Genomic DNA, 14,825 nt, shown 5'->3' on the forward strand with positions numbered 1-14,825 from the left:
TTTCAGTTGTGACATAGCGGTCCTTTTGGACATACCTTGAAATTATGGTATGAAAGAGAAAGGATGATGCAATAAAAACAAACCACTTTCTTGAAGGAATCGTAAGTGTAAGTATGAATAGTCATGTAAGACTGAGGCAGAAGCCATGGTAATTCCTTCCAGAAGTTTTCATTTGAAGGAGATGAGCCTGGAGACCTGCAACACCTGAACCTGAATATGCGCAATAGCTACAAGTGAGGGGAACTGCATGCCAGGATTTAAATTTTGGATATAAATAATGTACTGGTGTTAGAAATTAATGTTTGGAGACCAGAATGTATCCTTGTCACAGTAAGTGTTGTACCACAGTTAAGTTACAGGAACATGAATGCTTTTGCTTTGTAATGAATTGCACCAAGATAAGTATTTGAGTTATGTTCAGTGCCTACACAGTCAAACTCAAAATGTTTTGGATTTGGACAATCTGGTACACTGACAATTCAAATCCTGCAGCTTTGTTTACATATGTGAAAACAAGAAAGTGAAAAAAGGATATATTATTTAAAATAGTATAGATAGTTAAATTTGCATTAAGTATGAATAAAGATCAGATTTTGTTTTTCACTTTTCACCTAATATTGTAATAGTAGTTTCAAACAATGGTTCTGAACTGGAGGGATGTGAAATATTTTCCTGAAAAATATGATTTTACAGGTGGCACGAAGCAGTGAAGTAAGAGCAGAGTGCCAGGTTTCAAACTTAAAAGCGTAAGAAATTTCAGAGCCCTGAGGTTATTTGAACAGACAGTGATACAGTACTTTTACCTAATGCTGAATGGAGTTTATACTTGCTGTTTCAAGAAGTAAGGCAAATGCCAGTGGGTAGCTTTTAAGTATATCCAATTAAATATTTACCATTGTGTAAAAGGAGTAACATTTTGTATTGTAAGATGAGTAGCAAAACTTAGGGTACTAATCTCGAACATACCGTTTTTATAGGCTTGCAGATACCTACTTTTACTCTAGTAGGAGAAAGATGCAGTTGCTTCATCAGGTCTATGTTTCTGTGAGCTGTCAGGTTATACTGATCAGTGTTTTTTCTTTTCTCATTTATTCAGGATATATGACTCGAATCCTGAACAGCCAAATATATTCCAGGTGGAACAGCTGGAACGTCTCAAGAAAGAATTACCAGAGTTGAAAAGCTGTGTGTGTCCCACAGTTAGTCACTTTAAATCCATATCTCCATGTAAATGCCATCATAGTTGTCTGGAAGAGAAGGCCATAGATAACTTGAAGAGCGTTCAGATGCAAAAGGACTGATTCTAGGCAGAATGCTGTTTTGTATCTATTTAACTTTCACCCTTGGAACAGTGCTGTCTATGCCTTCAGGTTTGTTTGTTTTATTTTTAAGTCCCCAAATAGCAATAACTGTGTTCCTCCTTCCTGACAGTACTTGTTAAAATTTCAAATAATGTTAAAATATTCAGCCAGTTACTGTTCCAATTTGCATATGCAGTTTTAACTTTTTCCTATAATTGTCTCAAATCTTGAAAAATAAAATGAAGTACTAACACTAAGTGTGTTTTTCAAAATAAAAAAACTAAGCAGTCTGAGGAGTGGAAGCTCAGAAACTAAATTCTAGGGAAATTACAATGATCTGATACTGAATATGCTGAAACATTGTTTTGACTTTGATTTTTACTTCAGTGCTAGAGCTTGTCAGTCTGTATCTGACAACAGGAAATGAAGAGAATGATTGTAAGATACATGTAATTAGATCTGGCCTGAATAAATTCATACCTCCTATGTATTTGCACTGATAGATCCACGTGTACAAAGCTTTGTGCCATTTTAAAATGCCTATATATTTTTAAGTAAACTGCAATGCATATTAACTCATTTTTCCCCACTTCATTGGACACTTAGGCTGCTGCCATTACTTTCTGATTTGCCAGTTCATTGGTACAGTGTCTGTATAGCAGTCAAGGGTGAACCATGAGTATGATTTTTTATTTTTCATTCATCTGACACGGGCTTGCTAAACTTTAGAAATGTTGCAGATAATTTTAACAGAATTACAGTAACATCTTCAGTGGTTGAGAACCTTTTTTGCACGGTAACCTTAATACGTAACATGCACAAACTCAACAAAATGCATGCTTTAGTTATTAAGCATGAAATTTAGGTGTTTGAGGTCCTTGCATCTTTACGGTGCTAGTTATGTGTGAAGGGTGCAAGGACCAGCTCAACTACTTAGTCTTCTTTGCCTAAAACCACAAGCCTGTTGTTCACAAACATTGGAAGCAAAGGCTATACCATACATGGTTTGTCTTATTTCCATAGTACAAGCTACTAGCTTTTGTATTTTGCAAGATTTTTTTTTTTCCCCTCAGAGCAAGAATCACAAGTGTACTGAATTCAGATAATCGATGTTCTGTTGGCTGGTGTCTATCCTCTGTAATTTATTACAAAGTCATAGTTTGTAGTTCTTAATAGATATGTATGCATGTCCTTTTTTCCTCCTGAAGTTGCAGGTCATGCCAACACAACTGCTGTAACTTTCTACTGAAGTGTTAATGTATAATAAGAATGGAAAATATTTATTTTTTTCCTTGTAAATTGACAATGAAAACAAGTGTGTACTATATTCTTTATATACAGTCATTGCTACATAGAACTGATTGTACAAAGAGTAAAGCCATTGCAAGTAAGTGCTTGAGCCTGCACTGCTGAGCAGTTTGAAACAAACAGCTTGTTTCGACTTGCCTTGTGCATTTTAGTATTTAAGGGTTGTTCGTCCTGCACAAACAGCACAGAAATTACTACGTATCTGGAAGCAGTCTTTTATTAAAAAAAAAACAAAAAAACAAAAAAACCCAACTTTGAAAGTATGTGAGCTGTGTTTTTTTGGGAGGGAGCACTGAAGCTGACTTTGGACATAAGGATCCTGTGGCTGTTGTCTGACACAGTAACTACAGCTTCCTGACCTGTGTGACTGAATTTTTTTCTTATTTGTATACTCCTGCAGGCTTCTCTTGACAGATCGTGAAAGCTTTGCCAACAGATGTGCAAACCCTACCAGCATTACTATGTGTGGCACTGCTGATGAATGCTGGGCAGTCCATCCACAGAGATGTTGAACACGGATTCACAGAATCCTAGAATGGTTTGGGTTGGAAGGTACCTTAGTTCCAGCCCCCCTGCCACAGGCAGGGACACCTTCCAGTAGGCCCCATCCAACCTGGCCTTGAACTTTTCCAGCGAGGGGGCAGCCACAGCTTCTCTGGGGAACCTGTTCCAGTGCCTCGCCACCCTCACAGTAAAGAATTTCTTCCTTATATCTAATCTAAACCTACCCTCTTTCAGTTTGAAGCTGTTACCCCTCATCCTATCACTGCATGGCCCTTATAAGAAGTCCCTTTACAGCTTTTTTGTAGGTCCCCTAAAAGCTGTCTTCCTTACATCTAGTCTGATTTGAGCCTCTTCTAGTTTAAAGCCATTACCCCTTGTCCTATAACAACAGGCCCTGCTATAAAGTTTGTCCCCATCTTTCTTACAAGCGCCCTTTAAGCACGGGAAGGCTGCAGTAAGGTCTCCCTGGAGCCTTCTCTTTTCCAGGCTAAACAGCCCTAACTCTCTCAGCCTTTCCTCACAGGAGAGGTGCTCCAGCCCTCGGATCATTTTTCTGGCCCTCCTCTGGATCTGTTCCAACAGCTCCACAGGTCTTTCCTGTGCTGAGGGCTCCAGAGCTGGATGCAGGACTCCAGGTGGTGTCTCTCTAGAGCAAAGTAGAGGGGCAGAATCACCTCTCTCGACCTGCTGACCATGGTTTTGGTGCAGCCCAGGATATGGTTGGCCATCTGGGCTGTGAGCGCACACTGCCAGGTCATGTTGAGCTTCTTGTCAGCCAGCACCCCCAGGTCCTTCTTGGCAGGGCTGCTCTCAATCCATTCTCCACCCAGTCTGTACTTCTGTTTGGGATTGCCCCTTGCACTTGGCCTTGTTGAACCTCATAAGGTTTTTACAGGCCCACCTCTCAAGCCTGTCCAGGTCCCTCTGGATGGCATCCCTTCTCAAGAACAAGTTACTCATTACCTTTCTTGTGATGAATTCATTATTGTCTTCACCAAGGCCTCTTTTAAAGCTGAACTTGAGCGGGAGCACAAGAGAATTATATCATATTGGTTCAAGCCAAAACTCCATACTTGCAGTGCGCTAGCATGTTTCTAGGTACCAGCTAAACGGCAGGGCTCACCGCAGCCAGATCGTATCAGTCTGACCCATATCCTCATTCCCTTCGAGGCTGCCTAGTTCAGGCCACACCATGGGCTCTTAAATCAAATTCAAATTTTGGCACAGTGCAAGAAAGCTACCGATTCCCAGCAGCAGAGATCTTCCTGTATTTGTATATGAAAGCGTCCGTCTTTCCAAGACTAACCCCATAGACGCCATCTGGCACCAGAGACCCAAAATGCGTCTGTCTGCTGCCGAGAAAGGATTCTTCAACACCACCCACCGAGGAGGAAGGATTCCCACCAACAGCCGGGGCTTTTGCGGTGGCGGTTTCACTTGCACCATCAGAAACGGCATTAGGAGACTCATTTTCAGCACACTTGGTAATGCCGTCCATGCGCTTATGGAGATCTTGGCTCAGCAGCAATACGACAGTGCCTCCCACACGGACTACCCTGGCAGTTGCAGGAAAAATAAAGGTGAGGTGTTCAGCCTGCCTGGCATTCATTCATCCGTGCAGAACTCAACGCTGCTGACGCTTCAGACACCAGCTGCATGCGACAAAACACCTAAGCACGTTAAGGGTCATGGCTCAACTCAGCAACCTACATCTCCCAATGGAATTTAAATTCCCCAGCTTCTTAACTCTTCCTAAATGGGAGAACTGGGCCCTATCCTGACTCCCAAACATTTCTGACCTCACAAGGTCTTTCCACTGGGTTAGCAGGGAAATTGGACCCATTTTTTTTCCCCTCTTAGTATTGTTCCAAGGATTGAGGGCAGCATCACCTTCAGATCCCATTTCTGGGTCCCATGAGCCCCCCCCACTCTGCAAAGGAACAGCTGCCCAGGGCAGCACCAGCTCTTCAGGTTGGTAAGGCAGTTCTGAAGCTGGCCTTTCCCTTTGGAAACTGCAAAAGGTCTGTCCTTTCTGTGCTCCACTGAGCCTTAACGGCTTTCAAACCCAGGAAACAGAGGAAAAGGAACCACCGTTTGTCATCCATGTTTCTTAGGACATGAGCAAACATTACACTTGGCTTTGAAAGAGGGGAGGCATCTAAAAGCAGACCAGGTGGGTAGCTGGACCTTCCAGTATACCCTAACAGAAAGGAAAACGCATACCACCACTTTCTGGTCTGAGAACCTTCCTGCCAAGGCAGGAAGCTTGGTAAAAGCTGGGCTGTGAACCCAAAAGGAAAGCCTATGATTTTATACAATCAGACCTCAACTGAGAAATGACTGCTGCTTTATTTGCCTGGTCATGCTTTAAGTTTGCCTAGGTCATTCTCTCCTCTTTCTCCTGTCTGCCTTGTAGAGAACATTTGTGAGTGCGGCTCACACAAGCAGCTCATTCCTTGTCAGCTTGCACTGCCATCAGCGCTTCCACGACAAGCCACAACAGCCTCTAAGGGACAAGGAAAGGACTCGGACTCCCACAGCCTGCACAGGATCAGATGACAGAGCTGGAGAGCGTTGGGAATAAAGCAAACACAAAGCTGACTGAATGGTTAGGATCGCAGACCAAGCATGTCAAAGGCCACACGTACCTCTCCATTTCCTGGAGAATATCCGGTAGGAGCTGTATGTCTTTTGTGATCTTGAACTTCTTCCCAAACGGAATATCCGAAATCACAGCGTCAAAGCTTTCTGAAGGCAACGGCAACGCTGCAGAATAAAGGCAGGTCTTCACATCTGACTACGGGGAAAAACAAACAGCAGCTACGCCCCCATTCACCTTACAAAACTGCCTGGCAGCTCTTTCACAGGTTATGCACTCAGATTCATGGCTCCTTCTGCGCCTATCCTCACCAAAAGCACGAGGAAGCCACCAACCCAATGCAGACTGGGAAGAGACAAATGCACGAGAGCACGGTTTAGCTTGCAGATTCCCTGTTACTGGTGATACGTTTGCCCCAATAGCACAATTCTCCAAACAGGGGACTGCATGGGTCCAAACCAACTGCCTCTTCTCAACACATAGCACATCTTCACAAGCAAAAGGCAAAAGAAGAGCTAAGCTTGCAAGCAACTTATTCCAGATGTTCACATGCACCCATATGAATGGCAAGGAACCACATGTTAAATTCCTCTCTGTCCCCCTTTTATCCCCCCAAGAATCTGGTTACAGCCAGAATCACTTCGATTCTCTCCGAGCTTGTGTCTCTGAAGCATCTCCCCAGAGTCTGTGCACCCTGGGAGCAGTCAGTTCTCTTGACCGTGAGGCAGCATTGCACCCTTGTGGTGATGAAGGCCGGTCACATACCAGGCTGTGCTGGCCAGAGCATAGCCAGCATGTGAAAGGATGAGACTATGGGTTCTGCATCCCTCAGCATGCTCAAAACTCGACAGGACAAGGCCCTGAGCAACCTGACCCAGCTTTGGGGTTAGTCCTGCTTCAAGCAGATGACAGGACTAAAGACCTTTGGTGTTCCCTTCCCACCTAAACCCTGCTGTGATTCTATGCCAGCCTTTCTAGAACTGGATGGACATGCTTCTTGGACCATCCTTGGAGCACCACTTGCAGCATAACAATTCTGTAACAATTTTATCTACAAATGGAAAGACAAGTTACCTACAGTCCTTCTCAAAATATGCAGAAATAACAACAGCTTTTGACCAGTGACAAAGACACCAATTACTTGTTCAGTATTAGAAAAGCCTGACATCAAAGCACCTTTCGTTATCCTAGAAGCCTAGGCCAATCACAGCCTTTCAGTACAGAAATAAAGCACTATATAGTTTCTTATCAATAAGAAATTATATTTCTTACCATTCTGGTAAGAATAAATATTGCAAGGTGAAAAAAAAAAAACAACAGTATACTTCTATCACCCATGCAAAGGGAAAAACATCCAGCTTTTGTCTGTCAGGAATTTCATACAGGACTAATATAGACTCAGGCTTTGAGGTCCCCAGTAAGGTCATAAAATTGCTACCTTCTCCCCAGACTAGCTCAGGAACTGAGAGTAAACACATTCTCTCACATCCAGGAAAAAGTCACTGTCATTTAATATACTCCTACTGCAAAACATTAACAATTTAACACTGAGCTGAATGAGTCCCTGCTATTCTCCTCTGGTAAATTTAAGTTACAAGCCACATTTTATCTGGATTTGTCCTTGCTGTGTTCCCCTAAGACACAAAAATCTCTCACATGGCAGGTGCTCGTAGTGGTATTCCCACATTTACCATCAAGACAGACAACTACTGCCCATGTCTGACAATTTTTATTTTCATTGTCTTCTGCTGAGTTTATTCTTGCCAAAGTTCAGAGGGGGAGAGAACAAATACTTACCCGTTTGCTAGCGCTACAGCATCACTACTCAGGCTACTGGTTGAGAGCTAGCTCTACCACACATCGCCTCAAGAGAACCTACATCACCTGTATAATCCCAGAACCACAAAAAACTTCCAACATGTCTTGCTTGGAAAGCCTACAGGCATACCTTTCACAGAAGCTTTAAGTAACTCAATCTTATCCATCAGGCCTGCAGTCCTTATATTCACATCTGCGCCCTCTAACTGTGAATCGCTTATATCAGCACCCCAGTAACAGGCTTCCTGTTCAGAGAAAAGAAACCAGGAAAGTCATCTCATTGCCAAACAGGTGTATTCATTTTATAAACCCTTCTCAGAACTGCCTTCTTGCACAGCCCTTCCACCACAAAATCCTCGCTGGGAGATCCACTACCATTACACAGAGCAATCCATAGACCCAGAGGACAGAAGAACGGGGGAAGGCTGTGCTATCTTCACTCCTTCCATGCTCTGGTCTGCTCAAGACACTTGTAACTTTCAGAAATATTGAGGCTATGTCCTAACAGCAAGACCCCAGCTAGCTATAGACAGCCACGCTGCCTCTAATACTGACAACCGACCGTACTGTCCCACTGACACCTCCGTTCCCAGGATAAGCCCAGGCAGTTCTCAAAGTCCATGGCTGCCTCACACAAACCCTGCGGTATAAATCCAGGGCTGCCAGCACCTGCCTGCACAACTGCGCAGGACCTTGGTTTACGTTCCTGTGGAGGAACATTTGTACTAGGACACTTCTAACAACTGTCTAGAAAGATCAGTTTGGTTCCAGCTTTCCACTCACACACTCTGGTATCCCTGTGGTACAGACTTCTCTTGATGCAAGTACAACGCGTCTTGCAAAGGTCCTGCCTGTGCCACTGCGATACTCACGGGCCACTCTTTGGCAGCTTCCAGCAGTATCGTCCCCAGCCCACACATGGGATCCAGCACAAAGGCACCCGCCTGCAAAAACAAAGGGGTTATGGCATCCCACGCAAGACAGACTCCTCTCCCGGGACAAAGCCTCCTCAGCGATGCACAGATCACCTACAAACTCCCACTGAATCCAGTCTAGGTAACAATAACCACTGGTTTACCAGGCCAAACCTGCCTGTAAGAGAGCAGAGTAGAAAGCATCGACAGTTTCGCTGAAGACAATGCATCAATACATCTAGCCTTGAGGTGACATTTAGGGAAGCAACTTGTGAGTGGACTGCAGACGGGTATTGGTACCAACTTAATCTGTGGAAAACATCACACTTGCTTCTGTTTTCTTTTGGGAGAACAATCCCAAACAAGGTTTGAAGCCCGGACAGTGAAAAAATCTTGCTCTTTAGACATATATCCATACAAGGAATAACACCTCTCCTGAGGAGGACCCAGGAATACAGCAGATACCTGGTTGAACAGCAGGTGACAGCGCACTCTGACCACAGATAAGGCAAACCCTGCTCACATGCATTCAAGTGTGGGGCATTAAAATCACCACACTTCTCCCAAGCTTCCAGTGCCAGCTCTGACAAGCAGCAACCCCCTCCTTCATTCTTTGCCATGAACACCCACTTACGCTGATTTCAGCCAGAGATGCCATGGCCCATGCAACTGTGGACCGCAGCCCTGCGGTTTTCATATACTCTCTGTTTGCCAACGGAAGCCTGCAGACAGCAAAAAACCAAGGTAAGATAACGGTACAACCACCCAGAAAAGCCCATGTAATAAGAACAAACAAATGAACTGGACAGATCTACAGACAGACAGATAGAAACCACAGTCTGCTTTTATCCATAACTCACTGCAAAGTCTGGCCTACATGCTCAGATCAGCTCCAGACAGACCACAAGACTAGTGTGACGGTCCAGTGAATATTAAACCAGAAGACAAAAACTCACAGTGGACAGCAAGAGCATTTAGGAATTACGCCTGTTCTGACGCTGCCTAGACAAATCCGGCGAGGAGAATGCCTACCTGAAAAGAGGAATCCCCACCACAGAGTGAATGTCATTAAGATGTACAAAGATCTGAAAGAGGAAAAAAATTACATTAGAAACCCTCAACCTGAAACCACAATAGCTTTAACTCGTTTACACCAGACACAAGACGTTTCTACAAACTTCTGATCCTAGTTTTTAAGAACAGAAATGCACGCTTTAGACAATTATGATTAGTTGGAAGAAATCACACTAGGTTATCTGAAGGCCACTTCAGAGAGGATTTAATATCCAAGCAAGCAGGGAGGGGAATTTTGTCAGCCAGGAGTCCATCAGCAAGCACTTGAATCTCTAAGGGAGGCAAGTTTTGTAACACCAAATGGGTATTAATTATAAAACCACTCACTCTATGAAGGAGAAGATTCTTCACAGTATGCTAGCTACTAGCACTGAGCTGTTCACACATACACCTCCTCTTTAAAAAAAACCAAACAAAAACCCAAAACAAACACCCATCAAAAAATGAGTGCCACCAAGCCATATTTCAGATGGAAGGCAGATGTGGGTAATCCTTCCAGAAGTACAGGCACCTCAAAGAAATTGTCCTCCTGTGCCATTCAGAGCATCCCAAAAGCAGACTGAGCTCCCCAAACAGGTCTTGCATGACTGCATTCCCTCCCCGGGAAGCCCACAGAGAAACATGATGCTTTTGAAATATCCCAGTCCTCAGCACTTGAATGGTTTCAGAGCAAAAATGTCGACAAGAACAAGAGCCCCACTTGAGGCTCAACACAGCCATATTCAATGCAGAGCCTGGGAAAACCGGAGCCAGTGGATGAACTCGGAGCTTTCACAGAAGGCCTCAGCATCAGCGCTGAGAGCAGCTTCCATACGCCAAGCACAAGCATGGAGAAACAGCTTGTCACGAGCAGCCAGTCCTTTCCAAGGTCTCCAGATACCTTTCCACCATGGAGGGTTCCTTAAGCAAGCTTCTTGTCAGGGAGAAGGTCTAGGAGGAGGTTCTCCCATGAAGGGCATTCTCAAGTCCACTTCTTTGAGAACACGGCCTTGCTGCATCCTCTTTTCCCCTACAGAGGCTGAACCAGCTGCCCAATGGCTCACGCAATGTCCGTTTTCAACAGAGCCCAGCAGTCTGTAAGCGTGCCGGATCCTGAGGCATCGCCTGTGCGGATCCTGCCCCTCTCATACAGGCCCATGCTGGGCGGTCTGGTATTTATTGAAGTGCTCTGGACCGCACGCACACAGTGGCTGCCACAAAGCTTTGCTCAGCGCTACCAGATCATTTCTAGCTAAACTCAGCGGCAGAAAGACGAACAGGGAGAGGCCACGGTCCCGCGTGCAAAGGGAGCAGAACACACAACAAAAGATGTCGGGGGCAACGCTGGAAGCAGCCACAGGCTGTCCGGCAGACGAGCACCACTACCACAGACCAGAAGAGGCACCACAGGGCACAGCGAGCGAGCGAGGGGCAGAGCAGACGCACGGCAGGACAAAATGACTATCACTCAGCTCGAGTGCAGGAGGCTGAAGTGCAAGTCCTGCCCAAGCTACAACAAAAGTTGTCATCATTTTAGAATTGTATATCGCACACAAAATATTTCTGACGGCTGTAAACTACATAACCTCAGAGCAAACTTGTGAATGCACAACTGCAACTCACAATTTCAATGCTCTTACGGCATCTAGAAAGCTCTGAACACCTTCAGAGTATGAGAGTTCAAACGCACAGCACGAATTTAAGCAAACATTCGTGTTGGCAGGCTGATGTGTCCCACCTTCCCAAGGCACTAGCTTTAGCAGGAAAAAAAGAAGTATCTAGATAAACTACTGTTATCTTCAAGTCAGAAAAATCTGCATAAATTGCAGCTACACAGGGATTCTTTTTGAAATTTTTTTTTTATTTTCCTCACAGTAGAAAGATACTGTAGATCGGTGAAGTGCTGCATGGAAAGGGCCCCTGGAGGTCTCTGTGCCACCACCCTCTCCCAGGGACCAAGATCCACCCCCCAGGACATCTCCCAGGGCTGCACCTCCCTCCTGGGAAACAAGTTCTCCCCAGTACCCAACCACAGCACAAAGAAGCTGTAAATTCTGGCTTTTGCCCCATCTTCTACATTGTCTGCCACAACTGAGAAGAGTCTGGCTCCACTGTCCTTGCAATGGCCCTTTAAGCAGCTGTAAACCACTATCAGATTGCTCCTCAGGCTCCACAAGCCCAGCTACCTCAACCTCTTGCCTTTACTTACCCACAACAACAGGCATTGATTTGAAAAATATTCAGGGTAGCAGTGCCCACAAATTAACAACAGCCCTTGTATCTCTACTTGTTTAAGGTAAATGCAGGTTAAGGCCTTTTCTGAGAAAATACAGAAAAAGCTTCAATCCGTTTGCTATTCTAAAACAGACAACACACAACTGAAATGACAAATAAACTACACATCTCTCTTCACCTTCGCTAACTTCTTCTAAAACACAGATACTTCAGCACATAGCATACCTGCGAAGGAAGTATTCTGGCAATCGCTCCACTACAACGACAAGAAACTCTGAAACTGAAGCTAAGCTGCTCATTCGCCACAGGTTTCTCCCCACTGCTTTTGGGAGGGTCTTCTAAGGAAGTCTTGCTTTCAGTCCAGCAGTCCTGATTGCTCTTTCTCTCCGGTACCACACACCTCTCTCCAGCTTCCACTCGACACTCCTCAGACACAGGCTCTCTCACTTGTTCCGTTTTCTGCCTTTTCGTTGCAGTATTTGCCTCTTCTTCTGATTTCCTCTTCAGAGGCAATCGGTCTTCTTGAGAGACATTGCCTTTCTTCCCCTCGTGCCCATGAAGGTTTCTCCAGGTGGAGAGAACATCCAGCCAATACTTTGGCTCCTCAGTGACAAGGCTTTTAATCTCATGCAGCATTTTCCCTGGGAGAAAAAGCAGCTTTGGGTTTTTTTGTGGCGCGGGGGGGAGAAGGGGGCAGGCGAGTGGTGGTGTTACACACACACACACGTGTACAGTGCCAGCAGAACCCAAGCTGGTAAGGTATCCATTTCAAACAGTTTTAAAGCCATTTTCAGCACAAAAGAGAGCACTGAAAACAGGCCTGGGTGAAAGACGCTTCAGAACTGGTTACTGTCAATTAGAACCTACAGCCCTCAGTAAATAAACACAACAAATCAAATATTAACTTCACAACCAGGGCTCGAACCGGGGTCTCCCTGCCAACAGACCGGGGGGGGTGGGGCTGCCTGTAGAACACCGCTACAAACTGGTTTTGTCTCGACATCGCTATTGCCATCTCTTGGTGGCCTCTGGAAGGAAGCCGCCACAACGACCTGCAGGAAAGCGCTTGCGCACAGAGTAGCCCGTGGACGGGCAAAAACGGACTTGTCTAAGCGAGCAACACACATGGCAGGAACTGCACGTATGCAGACATGCTCTGCGCATGCGAAAACGCCCCTATAAAAGGGCAGCACATGCTCCTCTTGCCCTCTTGCTCTCCTCGCCGCCCTCTTGGTCTCCTCCTCACCGCCTGGCTGCTGGGCCCTACTCTCGCCGGGGCTCCACGCCTGCACAGAGACTGAGCCGACTGGACATCGCTGGACATCGTCGAATCCGTGGTGGTGGTAACTGATCCTCTCCCCGCCCCACACTTCTTGTCCTCACCCGCTGGGGTTTTTCCGACTTTACCCTTTTTTTTTTCCTGTCTCGTCTTCTCCGCCCCCCCCCCCCCCCCCCCACTGCCATCCCCGCCAGACCTCCAATTCCCGGTTCACCGAAAATAAAGTTTACGAGGTTGCACGGCATATGACTGCGTTTGCATCTCAATCTCGTCTCCTGGGATCGAATCGAAACCTCCCCAATATTGGATCGGGACATCTTTATATCCTCCCTGATATCGGATTGGGACACTGCCCCGAGGGAGGGAGGCAGGGCCGTACCTCTGCTCCCGGCCACCGCCAGCGGGGGCCGTCTCTTCATCAGCAGGAACAGCCACTCTCCAGACTTGAGTTTCCTCAGCTCGCCTGGCGCCGCCCCTGTGCTGAAGAAGACCTTTCCCGAGACGCAGTGAAATTTTGTTTTGTTTCCCCCCCTCCACTTGTGGTTCCACAACCAGCTCTCAAGATGCTACGTTAAGAATCAATGCTTTGCAGTATTTGGTGAGTCTCATAGCCAATCAGTAAAGGGTGTGAGCCCTTGGGCTCCCAAAGTGACATTAGCCACTGTAAAGGTGGGTAGCTACCTGCATACCTGCATCATCATATTCTGTAGTTCTGGCCTGTTTTGTTTCAGAAGTGGATGAGGGAAAAAGCAAAAGCAGAGCTGGTCTCACCTTCTGTGCCCTGTGTAGGGTGTAGAGCGGGCGCATCATTCAGTGCAGCAGTGGTCCAGCACAGTGCAGCTCCGGGTACCAAGACTCCCCCGGGCAGAGGAGAGGCTGTAGCTGAGCATCCCTTGGGAGCTGCTGCTTTGGCGCTGGGGAGCAGCTTTGCTGCCCTCTCCCCATAGCTGGGTGCGGGCAAGGGGGGATAAAAGTATCCTGAAAATACGGGGCAATTGGCTCCTGGCTTTTCAGTTAGTAGTCAAATGCAAGAGTTCTAGAAAAGAAATCATTATTTTCATACTTTATGTTGCTGCCTTTTATTTTTTTTATACTTAACTTTATTGGTTACTCAGTATAACCTAGGCTTCAGCACAGAGCTGCTGTGTATACGAGGGGAATGCTTTCAAACTCCTTTGTTGCTGGCTTGTTTTCCTGGCACCCTTACAGCAAGGGGAGGATGCTGTCATGGGCAGGGAGTGAGGACCAAGGGGCATGCAGTGAATGAGCAGGAAGCGTTGCATTGCTCTCGTGAGCATCCTGGAAGCAGTCACATACGCTGCAGGGTACAGCCCTTGATGCTCCCTGGGCCCTGCTTGTCTGCTGCGAGATCGCGTGTGCTGTAACGGCGTTGCAGTCAGTACCTCAGTGGTCAGTTTGTTATGGATTTTGATACGGAAGTACAGCCTGGCCGAGGACGTGTGTAATTTAGGACTGCTGTGTGGCAGTGCAAGGTTTCTTGAGCAGACTTAAAGCTCCAGATCTTAGTACAAATTAGCTGCTCGGTCGGGGTTTTTTTGAGCTAGCTTGCTTAATTGTTAGAAAATAAATTGAAGCAAAGTGAGAGAGGAAAAAATATAATTGAAGAAAACTTACAGGAAAGCCAATTAAAACTTTAGCAAGGGCTGGGTTTTTTTGGTCTTAAGTACTATGTTTTCAACCCATGCGGTACAAAACCCTGTACAGAACAAAGCAAATGAGGAAGCCAGCAAGGACAGAAAAGAACTCACCTGGAGAGAGTATAGAGGGAGAAATAAAAAGAAGGAAGGCTAAAA

The 14,825-nt window shown here is 45.9% G+C and overlaps 2 protein-coding genes across 4 annotated transcripts in view; one reads left to right on the forward strand and one right to left on the reverse strand.

Moving 5' to 3' along the window:
• Positions 1-2,869, forward strand: part of GPCPD1 (glycerophosphocholine phosphodiesterase 1) — a 45,828-nt gene extending 42,959 nt beyond the window's left edge. For 2 of the 3 annotated variants that reach the window (XM_075413379.1, XM_075413378.1), the window contains exon 20: positions 1,097-2,869. In XM_075413379.1, coding sequence (XP_075269494.1) covers positions 1,097-1,301 — 205 coding nt within the window. In that variant the 3' untranslated portion in view covers positions 1,302-2,869. The remainder of the gene's footprint in view (positions 1-1,096) is intronic. The other variant, XM_075413380.1, reaches the window with a different exon arrangement.
• A 1,377-nt stretch (positions 2,870-4,246) lies between these two features.
• LOC142364583 (U6 snRNA (guanine-N(2))-methyltransferase THUMPD2-like) lies at positions 4,247-13,818 on the reverse strand. Its single transcript, XM_075444368.1, has 9 exons — positions 13,783-13,818; positions 13,391-13,577; positions 11,935-12,373; positions 9,477-9,566; positions 9,079-9,166; positions 8,403-8,474; positions 7,661-7,775; positions 5,762-5,879; positions 4,247-4,669 (listed from the first exon to the last, which is right to left on the reverse strand). Exons 1-9 carry the CDS (start codon positions 13,816-13,818, stop codon positions 4,351-4,353), a joined length of 1,464 nt encoding a protein of 487 aa, XP_075300483.1. The 3' UTR covers positions 4,247-4,350.
• Positions 13,819-14,825: the final 1,007 nt, after the last annotated feature.

This window comes from Opisthocomus hoazin, chromosome 2 (assembly GCF_030867145.1).
Source record: "Opisthocomus hoazin isolate bOpiHoa1 chromosome 2, bOpiHoa1.hap1, whole genome shotgun sequence".
In the NCBI taxonomy this organism is placed as follows: domain Eukaryota; kingdom Metazoa; phylum Chordata; class Aves; order Opisthocomiformes; family Opisthocomidae; genus Opisthocomus; species Opisthocomus hoazin.

Coding starts and splice junctions, on each gene's coding strand:
- LOC142364583 (XM_075444368.1), bottom strand. CDS start 13,818: ATGCGCCCGCTCTACACCCTACACAGGGCACAGAAG. Junction 13,578..13,782: donor CCCTACACAGGGCACAGAAG/GTGAGACCAGCT, acceptor TTCTTAACGTAG/CATCTTGAGAGCTGGTTGTG. Junction 9,167..9,476: donor GTGGGGATTCCTCTTTTCAG/GTAGGCATTCTC, acceptor TGCTGTCTGCAG/GCTTCCGTTGGCAAACAGAG.